Source organism: Amphiura filiformis, chromosome 7, assembly GCF_039555335.1.
Source record: "Amphiura filiformis chromosome 7, Afil_fr2py, whole genome shotgun sequence".
Lineage (NCBI taxonomy): Eukaryota > Metazoa > Echinodermata > Ophiuroidea > Amphilepidida > Amphiuridae > Amphiura > Amphiura filiformis.
Window position 1 is genome coordinate 54,936,774 of NC_092634.1, and position 11,885 is coordinate 54,948,658.

Below are 11,885 nucleotides of genomic sequence, written 5' to 3' on the forward strand. Positions count from 1 at the left end.
AATCCGAACCATCATGGATTGATCCACCACTGTTTAAACTATAATGTCTTTTAACAATTGTTTTTTTTTTTTTTTATAAATATTTTATCTTGCCGGAGACTCGCTGGTCGGGTATCTCCGTGTCCTAGATTTTTCACTGCCAGTTTGTACTACTTTATATGTATTTTATTGTTGCTATATTTATTTTATTCATGTATCATTATTTATCTTTGTATATGTAATTAATGAGAATAAACTGGCTGATTTAATAAAAAAAAGAACAGAACACAATTTTGTAATAAAATTCGCACATAATGTTACCCAAACAAGCTTAAAAAGATATACGTATAATAATTATAATTAAATACTTTCGTTGCAAATGTCATATCTATTATTGGTTATGAAACAATGGTGATTCAATTTACAAACGTGTTAAAATGAAAGAATAGAAGAATAGAGAGAAGTTTCATTGCAGTGCTTAATATAAGCTGGCCTCAAAAAGAAACTTATAATTTTTCACAAGGTCATATCTTAAAATCCTCTCCATAAAAATGAACAAAAATTGCACACAGGATTACTTTAATACTCTACTCTAAACACATGTCAGTAACCAAACAGTGGTCCAACTGACACAACAGCAAAATGCACTGTCATGGAACACCTTCCTTGACCAAAATTCACAGCCCAACAGATTTCTTTTGTTGGGTTCCAATTATTTGCCTGTACATGTACAAAAATTACACACAGGATAGCTTCAATACTCTACTCTAAACACATGTCAGTAACCAAGCAGTTGTCCAACTGACACAACAGTAAAATGCACTGACACGGAACAGCTTCCGGGACCACATTCACACGCCTTGAATTGAAGTTTCTTTTTGAGGCCAGTTTATTTATCAAGTATCCATGTTTTGCATTTTTATCAGAGTATCTTTTTTATTGAAGAAATAATTTTAGGTAGCACTTGTTGTCGATGATGTTAAAGCTGTGCCTGAATCATGTGCAACTCCAGCAAATGCGACAATAAACACATTAAATACGGATATCACCATGAGCAGAATTGTGGATGTCGTCAACAGATCACGTGATTTGTTCTTGAGTTTTTCCATTTCTTCAGGCGTTTCGGGATATTCGTCATGAGATGCTTGAATAAACGAATTCTATAAAACACACACGTAAGAATAAAGGGTAACAAATATCAAACTAAAAATTAAATAAAATATAATTGAATAAAGTGCTCAATGATCCTTAAATGGGAGAGCGTATGCAAATTTAAAGAACAGATGAACAGACCTTCCAGAATAGGTAGTCGCTACTCTAGGTTTCATGCCTGGAAGGCAATCGTCAGACTACACGATGAAATGCTTTGGAGGGACTACAATCTCTTTGGAATGTGAATGAATATACATTCCATGGTGTCAACACTGCCAAAGTCTATCCCAGAGTCCGTCTGTCTATCAGAGATAGTCAGGAACTGCTCAATTACAAAACAGGAGCGAAATAACATCTTTTTACTCACATTTAGAATATCTTTTGATTTAAGTGCCCAAACCCTAAAACGGAGAGCGTATAAAAATTCAAAGAACAGACCTTCCAGAATAGGTAGTCGTTACTCTGAGTTTCAAAGTGCTCAACTGCAAAACAGGAGCCAAATAACAACTTTTTACTGATAGTTAGAATATTTTGAATAAAGTGTTTAATCCCTTAGGCAGAGCGTATAAATATTTGATATTTAAATATAAATTACATTTGATTTTGTAAACAACGCAAAAAAAGTTTCTTTATTGTTACGAATTTTACCGGCTATTAAAATCTAGCAACTAATTTTGTACGTTTGCTAAATAATCGCATGCGGGGTATTGTCCTGCGCATTTTGACACCTCAATCACTAGTCCCTACGACACTCCTGAGAAAAGATATAAATGTTTTAAAAGTACCAAGAGGTTGACAAATAAAAATGGCAAAGAAGCCTATTCAATCATGTCAATGGTTTTAGAGCTGATTCACTGATCTAAGACGGTTTCATTATTCCCGCCTTTTCACTTTGAATTTAAAGCATTTTCCTTGATGCATGTTGGATAAGCCTTTGCATATTGTGCAGATGAATGATCAAAGGCAAAGGTGAGTGGGTACTAAGACATTTACGTTTTGAGAGATGGGTTTAGAAAAGGGATTCAAAACAGGTCATTACTGCAGCCAGGACAGCTGCATTCCTGGAAGCAGAAGGAATTGAGACACTTAAGTGGCCCTCCAGAACCCCTGATCTTAACCCTTGGAGAACCTTTGGGATCAGCTCAAGAGATGAGCAAGGTAACATTCGACGCCTTATTAGGAGCATGAGACGCCGCGTGGCTGCTGTAAGGGAAGCCAACGGTGGACACACAAAGTACTGAAAGACTGGTAAAGAAAGAGTAGGAAAGAGATTAATCCCAAGTAAAGTTGGAAGCGGCAGTATGATGCCTGAAATGTGCTCAGCAAGTTACAAAAAATGTTATCTGCATGTTTGTTGTTTTTTGTGTTCTTTTATGCTGAAAACTTGAATAGGCCTTATTGCAATTCTTATTTTTCGACCTCGTGTTTATACTTAAACTTTCATATCTTTTCTCAGGAGTGTCGTAGGGTAGTGATTGAGGTGTCAAAATGCGCAGGACAATCCCCTGCATGCGATTATTTAGCAAACGTACAAAAATTAGTCGCTAGATTTTATTTTTTTTTAGGTTTAATTTCCTAACCATAAAGAAACTTTTTTTGCGTAGTGTATTTGCAATATTTATAAATTATGTGTTTGACGCGTGATCCGAGGATCATGCCGTTATTGGTGTCTGTTAGGGAATTCCATTTGCATCATATGTCTGGTTTGATGTTTTTATTGTGAAATGGTAAAAATTAAATAGCTATAAAACTATATAAAAGATACATAAATGACATAATACATGATAAAACCGGGGATAAAACTTAGATGACCCTACTACATTAGTTTTACAGAACTGTTTCGTAAGGGCCGTAGCCCTCACTCCTCAGAAACTGTGTGCACTATTAAAGTTTCTGAGGAGTGCTAGTGAGGGCTACGGCCCTTACGAAACAGTTCTGTAAAACTAATGTAGCAGGGTCATCTAACTTTTATCATGTAGGCCTATTAATGATCTGCGTGCTAGCCATGCGCTTCAAAGGAAAAAGTTGAAGTTTTGAAGCTATCTTAAGAACTACTGAAACAATACTAGGCTTGTTTGTACTCATTTTAATGCATTTTTCATGCTGATTCCAAATATGGTCATGAAAATTTACATTTCTGAAATTTTTGATTTTTTTTAAACATGTCGTCTGCAGTCGACACCCGCGTGAAGAGAGTTAAGCTCCCTTCTTGGTTGAGCACTTTACCATGTCCATGGTTTCAACCTTTCTTGGATTATTATTTTAAATGACATAATATGTATTCAAAAATAAAATAACAAGCGAGAATTGTTGATGAAATGTTTGCAAGTTATCATTTTGCTTACCCTAATAATGAGAATAAAAGCAAGTATAATCTGAAGACTGATAGCCAATACTATAAAGACCACCAGAGGTATAAAGAACTTGTTGTGCGTCTGTTGTCCCAGAAGTAGAACTAAAACTGCGACGTTGGAGATGATACCAGACAAGTCAATGAAGCCATTGACTCTCAGTTTTAACTTTTTCACATTAGTCGCACCCTGATTGGCAGCAAAAAGAAAACGAAGTGAATAAGTAATGACAAACCCTTGGAGGCAAATTGTGGCAAAAATGTGTTGTTTTTTTGTGATTTTCTCCAAAATTGTTGCTTTTACACCAATTACTATGTTATTTAGATTCCTTGAATTGAATAATTTCCTTTCCAAAAAATGTAAGAAGTTACCGCACTTTTAATTAAAGCCTTAATGTACGATCTTAAAATATGAAATTGGTTAACTTTTTTCAAACCCGATTTTTGTTGTTGCATATTTATAATATTTACACGTGTCCCAACTTGTACCAAATGGAATCGGCCAAATATGTTGTCTTTGTAGGTCAACATAGCGAAGTTCGACATAAAGTCATATTTGTATGACTTTAGCCAAAATTACCATTAGGGTTTCTTTCACTTGACCTTGTTATTTCTTCTCCAAATGGACAGAAACCCTTCACGACATGCGACAATTATAACTGGTAATATTTCAGCATTTGAAGTATAGCATAACAAATTAAAGATTTGACGGAAATCGTACATTATGGCTTTAATGCGTTAAAACTATTTTGTTTGATCAAAATCGAAGCATTTTGAATATGTGACAGCTTTATGGAACTCAGCTTAAGTTTGATATTTGACCATTTTGCCTATAACTGTACTTCGGAGATCGGTCAAACTATACTCTTTCTTTCGGAATCCCTGTGATGAGCGGAATACATTTTGTATGGTTTGACTGAGGGGTAGAGGATACTTTCTGGTAATTTTTATCTAGATAGCATTTGTCGAATTTTGAATCTGATGGAGGGAACGTGTCCCCGCGTGCACCATGACGCTACGTCATTGAAATGACAAATTCACCTTTTAAGTTTTCAGGAACAATACTTACAGTTCCGTCGTCAAAGTCTATGCCTGTGTATAGTGGAACAAAACAAACATTTGTATTAAAGTTTTGTCATTTTTTTGTCAATGATATACTAATAATATCTTTTAGATTAAAGGTCCAACGATTTCCTGAACCAAAACACCGTAAAAATTCATCAAAATTCAGTTAATTAACGTTGTGTAGGCCTACTAAGTGACTCAATATGAATACTAGACTCAATCTGAGTACTACTATGTTGACATTTAACCCTTTTAGTCAAATTTGAGTAATATTTATTTGACAGTGTAACACTGGGATATACATTAATTGCTTCTAGAATCCAAATCGCTGGAGCAATTTGGAATAAGAATGTTTGGGTGATCAATGGCCTCAATATGAGGAAGAAAACATCATGTGTTACAATGACCACAATCTGATCACGCGCCATTAACTTACCAACAGAGGTTGCATCATCATCCCCACTGGAAGCATTGCCATGTTTTGCAACCTTGAAAACAATGTCCACAAAAAAAAAAAAACGCAAAGAAAGTAGCAAGTTTAAAAAGCTCTGTCAGTTTTGTTCACGATGGTTCCCTACTTTATTCCACCGAAACATCTATACCATGAGGTTTGGCTACAAAATGATCCTCTTACAAATGCATCTACGCACGGTTTCCACCACGATACCCCCGAGTAGACAGATATTTCCGAGCCACTACGCAGTCTGTGCTTATACTACAAGGTTGAGTGCATAGCATCATAAGAGCTGTGTATACGTGAGATTTAGTGGAAAATAGGCATCTGTTATTGGCCCGGTTATTGGTTTTTGTCAAAACATCAAGTGTTCCTTTCATCTAATCAAAATCTTTTTATATCGAACGAAAGATAACACTTCCCCCTAAAAACACTTTTTCAATGTTTATACATGTAGCAAGGCGAATGTGGTAAATCTGTGAACGACCTGTCCAAGTATAATATTTTTGACCAAAATGTAGGTTTTAAAAGTCAAAACCTCGCAGCCAAGTGTTCCTTTACAATATTTGTCAAATTTTATGTCATTAAATGAAAGAGCACACTTATATTGTCCATAAAATATATACTAGCCTCATTTTAATGAGCAATGGCCAATTATCTTTTTAAATTGCAAATTTTGTGGAAAAGGTTACTTTTTGCTTCCAAATTGATATGTTTCCCGGGATATGTTTCCCTCATGAGTCATGATACCGGGGCTCTCGAGCATTATCATGCTGATCATGTTCAAAATATGTCGTTTTATTCCACTTACCGGTGCGGGAGAATGAGAAGGATGAGAAGCAGGTTGACTTGCTTGTGGGGCAAATGGTTCTTGTGGCGGCAATGTATCCATCGGTATTGAAGCTGAGTCGTTGATACTCACCATTGTGAAAGAACATAGATGTATACTATAGACCGGGACTATAGATAACTACCCTGTGTACTATTTCTCAAACGTTCAGTTGATATAAAGCATGTAAAGTGGGAAGTAGAAAAGTTTTATTTGGTACGGATGGAAAAATTATTCAACTTACAAGATCAAGGCCAATTAATGATATATCAAGTTACATGCAGACCTGTTATATGATCTTTTGTTTTATTTTCAGTTTGTATGCCGCTATTTATCCCGTTCTTAATATCATTGTTTTAGTATTGTATAAATCGTAATCTTTTAGTTTCTGTTTCTGTATTATAGGGTGTCCAAAAAGTTCCTTTGTTATTTTAAAATGCTGCTAGCTGAGGGAACTTGTACAATTGTTTTGCTATCCAACTTGACTAATTCTTCGGTCAATGTTATGCAAAATATAAAGAAACAAAATACATACAACAAATTGCAATATGACACGTCAAACTTTTTATTGTAACTGGTTCTCTCAAAAACATCATGGATATTTTAGCCTCCCCTCTGTTACAATACTTAGTAATATCCCGTGTTTTTAATGGTCACAAAATGATGGATGCAATGTTCGTGGTATTACAAATTGCCACTGGGTTAAACATTTTCTTAATTTTATGTTGGGATTTCTATTTGCATAAATTGGTATAAGGCACCTTTTCATTGCATTAAAATGAGGACTAAGGTGGAAAAGATATCCTATAGGCCTATACTGAGCAAATGAAATCATTAACTTTGATAGATTATTAGATGACTTTTCCTTGTCTAAAATTTTCTTATAACATGCGTTAAACCGAATCTTGTGTATCGAGGGTCCAACACGAAAGCCTAGAGAATACGCTTTTGAAGAAATGTTTGATAATATCTTGCTCATCTAGCCGCCCCCAGTATGTTGTTTTTGAGGTCTCTAGTGACAGGATTTAAACTTCGAAGTCCAAAATCAAATTATTTAAAGTTGATAGACACCACACAAGCAAATATTCCTGAATTGGATATAAGTTGACATCCTGATGCTTAACAAGAGCACTTGAGCTTCAAATGAACTTTATGAATATCCAATATTTGTGTGGTTTGGAAATGGTTATTTTTAAAAATGTTTTCAATGAAAAAGAAAATATGTCAAGCTTGGTATCACAACAGTTGTACAAGTTTGCTGTGTTCAGGTATGAAGTTGGATTTTCCTTACAATACTACTTGTGAAAAATATGATGATTGAAAATGGTAACCCTGTAGATACAAGGGTCGATCAGTATGTACATGTATTAAAAGTGGAATATTTCAAAGAAAGTTCTTTCCTGTGATTTTTTTATGATCACAAAAAGAATGTACGGTACCTTTGTTTTTATATAATAGTAATGATACCACATACTATTATATTACATGTGTCAGCATCATCAATACTAGACTATGGACACTGCAAAATCATGCAAAAAGGCGGGTCTTTTCAATAAAGTTATCATAGTTGCATGATCCTGGAACCAATCTTCTCACTAAGTTTCTCAAATAGTTGATACAATTTTCCATTTCCTGTCCCATCTACTCCGGTTGACCCAGATTCTTGCTCAGTTTCATCTGGTTTCACCTCATCATACTGTTTTACTACCTTATCAAGTTCTTTTTCTACCTTGAAGTGAACCATCTGTAACCTTATGATTGGCACTATTAAATTAAGGTGATCAATCTTCTTGTTAATGCTTGCGATGTCTGCAGCAAAAGCATCAATAAGACCTTTCCACTTGTTTTCATTGTATTTATTCAATGGTTCTGGACCAAGTTTTAGTCTTTCTTTAAGTAAAGCTTCTTTCATGTCCTGCAGATCAAACCTAATTTCCTTCTCCATACGAATCCATTCGGGTACATACCCATTGTTGACCATCACCTGGTTTAGATTATGTTGATTGATATCAATGAATGGACAGTAGTGAGTTCTATCAGGCAATGGTTTCCCACTACCTGGCAAGTTGTCAAAATCACCATCAGCCATTGATTTCTGTACAAGATCTTCCACCATCCTATCTAACGTATTAGTTGTCTTGATCTTTTGGGCAGCTTTTTTGTCTTTCACCACAAGTGCACTTTCATCTTGATAGGCAAGCTTCTCAACTTTATGATCCATTGCCAAGTTAGCAGCTCGTAGCGCTCTGTATGCTTGATATTGCTTTTCTCTCTGAATAGGTGTACCAGTTCCAATGCCTTCAAAAGCAAGAAACTGTCTATGTTGTGGAGCGGTGTGTTTTACATCAATTTCTTCGTCACCTGTGTCCTGGACACTTGACTCTTCCTTTTGCAGGTGCATGCACACAGTTTGGTATGCTTCTTTAAGTTCTGAAAAACTTTGAGGATTTGCCATTTTAGCTTGGCCATCAGGGTGGTATTTCTTTGCAAGTTGAAGATAAGCTTCTTTAGCTTCAGTTAGAGTACAATCCTCTTGGACCTCTAATAGTCTGAAACAAAGTTTCAAATGTTTTGCTTTGTGAAACGGCTGGGTTGATGTTGTCCTGAATAATGTCACACCTTGCAAGACCAAAGGAACCTGCACATTTACAGTTCTAAATGAAGTCAACCCCAGGGCAGTCCAATGTCTTCTGTACGGATGAATTATTGCAGGAGTGGATCTGCACAATGACAGATGTGAGGCAGCCATCTGAAAAGATTCAAGTATATGAAATTTCAATTATTACAAGTCTACTATGATGCAGTCATTAAGACTCTACAGTCCATGCACAAAACAGTTAGACCAGGTCTAACTTTAGGTCTTAATATGGAGGCTAGAAATTGATCCCTTTAGGGGTGGTGCAATAATTATGTGTACCCCCGGGGTGGTGAATTATAGGGGGGGGGCAAAGATTTTTTGGCAGGCCAAAAGGGGGGGCAAGCATTTTTTGGCAGGTCGAAAGGGGGGGGGAAGCGATTTTTGGCACAGATATTTTGGCATCGTTTCTATATTACGCCCTAAAAAGGTGTAGGAAAACATTAGGAACACGTTCAAATATGCAACATTTCCTGCTCGCTACACTCGCATTTTACTCGCATTATATGATAAGACAATTTAAGGTTATAAATTAGGGGTCCCCAAAATCTTAGTGTGTAAAGGGGGGGGGCAAAGATTTTTTGGCACGTCAAGAGGGAGGGCGGGCAAAGGCTTTTTGGCACGTCAAAGGGGGGGGGGCAAAGGATTTTTGGCACATCGAAAGGGGGGGTTACAAACGATTTTTGGCAGACCACTTTGAGATTCACCACCCCGGGTACACATAATTATTGCACAGCCCCTTCACATTTTCTTTTTCTCCTTAACTTCTAACTAAGACATAGCCATTTAATATTAAGGGATCAGAAAGCAACATCATTTGCACAGTACTATTTTTATACACCAAATTGCATTTTGAATTAAAGCCATATTATAACATTTGCTGAGGAGGACGCCCTCACTGATTTTTTACACGATTATATTGTACTTTATTAAACCAATATACCCTGAAAAAATCAAGACTCTAGGTGCTGTAGTTTGGTCAAAATCCGAGATTTTGAATAAAACGCCGAATCAGCGTTTTATTATTACGATGGAATTATTAGTCGAACGCATACACGATGTTCATAACACACAGTACGTACACGGCGTGCGCGACGGTGATCTACACAACAAAGGGCCGTACCATAACATGACCGAAGGAGTGGTACGTATTGGCGACATATGCGCTGGTAGTAAATTCCAATTTTCTTTGCTCTGCCGTAGTTGTTCGGCTCAAAAATAAAAGGGGATATATCTGACAGTAAAAACTAACATTTTATGGCAAAGAAATGCTAATCGATTTTGTATGAAAATGTTATAATATGGCTTTAATACGAGGAATGTCCTGCTGATATCAAAACAATTTTGTGATATTATTAATACAAATTTTGTGGAAAATTCGGAGATCACGAAATGCACTTTGAATCGACAAGCTTCCTGGCAAACTTACTGTTTTTAGTGCTGATACAACCAGAGTTTCTGACTATTCTACAGAAAGTAGCATTCTGACATTCATTTTCATTTTGGTACTCTCAGGTTCTGTTGTTGTTGTCCGTGTTGTTGTATGGACTCCAGACCTTTAAATGACCTTTCAACTGGTTTGACCTTTCAACTGAATCGACTACATAGCTGAGCGTAAGCGATTCGTTTTTAGCCAATTAGGTAAAGCGTTTGTTGTTGCGCTTGGATAAACGCGTTACCTTATTAGTCAAATACCAACCCCTCGTCGCGCAGTGGTGGAGTATGAACTCTGCTGACGACCTTTCGCCAAGGAAGATCGACGGTTACGCACTCGCACAACACATGCATCGGAACGACGCACAGTGGGCCAGGCCAAAGTCAAAGTGTGCCAAAACCCTACTTTAGTGACTTTCAATGTTCGAATTTTTTTTATGCCATTTGGAAAGATAATGAACCTAAGAATATTTTCTGAAAATATTTCCCCACTGGTTTGTTCTTAAAGGTGGTATTTTTTATAATAAACACGCGAAATTGACACAATCTACTTCTTATGAGAAAAATCATGATTTGGGGGTAAAATTCTATCATTTTGTTTTGACATTTCTGATTCATCTGTGTTTTCACAGCTATTTGAGAAACTATTTGTAGAATATAACAATATGATATGAAGAATGTGAAAACCTTCAGGGAATTAAATATTTTGGCTTAAACGTCCTCGAAACTAAGGAAAAATTACATTTTAACAAATTTGATCTCGAAAGATTAGATTCCCGTTGATTCCCGCCTTAAAACTTATACAGGCACAATCAGAAAAGGTTAATCTTTGTGATGGTACCAAATTCAGCTGCAGCTTTCTGCAGTCTTCTGCAGTGGAGTCAGTTTTATGAGGCCCTGTGCCAGTAAAAGTGGCAACAAAATCGTAAATTCAGGTGAAAAGAGATGTACCGCGCTGCAGCGTGTACAAACATCTGCACCGAGTTCTATTAATAGCTTGATGGGAGAACACCGTACAACCGCCATATAGATGGATAAAGTTTAGAATTTAATAGAAGAAGCCAAGAATTTAATATTCAATTCGCGAATTTAACATTGAATTCGCATATTTAATATTTAATTCACCGATTTGATATTTAATTCACCGATTTAATATTAAATCTGCGAATTAAATATCAAATCTGCGAATTTTAATTTATAATTAATTAATTCAGATTTAATATCAAATTGGCAGATTTAAAATTTATTTTGCGATTGTTATATTTAATTCGAAATTTTTAAATACACTAGTAGGCCTCGATTTTAACATTTAATTCGCGAATTTAACATTGAATTTGCCGTAGGCCTATATTTTAATGTTATATATTAGCATTTGAATTCGCAGATTTAATATTTAATTCGCAAATTGAATAATTAATTCGCAAATATTAAATGTGCAGATGTAATATATAATCTGCGAATTAAATATAAAATCCGAGAATTTAAAATAAATTTCGAGAATTAAATTTCAAATCTGTGAATTCAATATTATACCGGTATCTGTGAATTTAATATTGAATAAATTAAATATTAAATCTACGAATTTAATATTAAATCTGCGAATTATATATTATATTAGATTCGTTAATTGAATATTAAATTTGTGAATTAAATTAATAAGTTGTATCATCCGGGTGGGGGTCTCCCTCCCATTGATATGGTATGCGTATATGACTTGCCTTTTGGAGTGCTTTTCGCCAATTTTTGTATAGCGATGAGTGGGTTTTCACCACAGACGAAAGCACCAAGTACCGGTATGTCATTGTGTATTTTGAGACACATGTTGGTAAATTTGGGCAAAGTTTGTTGTTTTTTTCAAGGAAATTGGTATACAGTGATGGGTTGAAAATTAGGGCCAAAATTACGTTTAAGATAATGGCGACGTTTTGGAGTCGGACAGGAAGAATCACTTACAAATTTTGTGAGAGAAACCACCCACAACATCTAG

At 35.7% G+C, this 11,885-nt stretch overlaps 2 protein-coding genes across 3 annotated transcripts; both read right to left on the bottom strand.

Annotated features, from left to right (window-relative positions):
- Positions 1–258: 258 nt before the first annotated feature.
- Positions 259–6,236, bottom strand: LOC140157359 (uncharacterized). 2 transcript variants are annotated; one of them, XM_072180528.1, is made up of 5 exons: positions 5,812–6,236; positions 4,983–5,034; positions 4,551–4,573; positions 3,477–3,671; positions 259–1,139 (listed from the first exon to the last, which is right to left on the bottom strand). In XM_072180528.1, the coding sequence occupies exons 1-5, from the start codon at positions 5,923–5,925 to the stop codon at positions 933–935; spliced, it is 591 nt and encodes a 196-aa protein (XP_072036629.1). In that variant the 5' UTR covers positions 5,926–6,236; the 3' UTR covers positions 259–932. The 2 variants fall into 2 exon arrangements, with proteins under 2 accessions (XP_072036629.1, XP_072036630.1); XM_072180529.1 differs by lacking the exons at positions 4,551–4,573; positions 4,983–5,034.
- Positions 6,237–6,370: 134 nt separating this feature from the next.
- On the bottom strand, positions 6,371–10,014 carry LOC140157357 (dnaJ homolog subfamily C member 28-like). Its single transcript, XM_072180527.1, has 2 exons — positions 9,894–10,014; positions 6,371–8,578 (listed from the first exon to the last, which is right to left on the bottom strand). Exon 2 carries the CDS (start codon positions 8,576–8,578, stop codon positions 7,391–7,393), a length of 1,188 nt encoding a protein of 395 aa, XP_072036628.1. The 5' UTR covers positions 9,894–10,014; the 3' UTR covers positions 6,371–7,390.
- Between the last annotated feature and the right edge of the window lie 1,871 nt (positions 10,015–11,885).

Bases quoted from the DNA above. Each gene is read 5' to 3' on its own strand.
- LOC140157359 (XM_072180528.1), bottom strand. From the start codon at position 5,925: ATGGTGAGTATCAACGACTCAGCTTCAATACCGATGGATACATTGCCG. The intron at 3,672-4,550 runs GTAAGTATTGTT...GCTGCCAATCAG, and splicing joins TAGACTTTGACGACGGAACT to GGTGCGACTAATGTGAAAAA. The intron at 1,140-3,476 runs GTAAGCAAAATG...TGTGTTTTATAG, and splicing joins CTTTTATTCTCATTATTAGG to AATTCGTTTATTCAAGCATC.
- LOC140157357 (XM_072180527.1), bottom strand. From the start codon at position 8,578: ATGGCTGCCTCACATCTGTCATTGTGCAGATCCACTCCTGCAATAATT.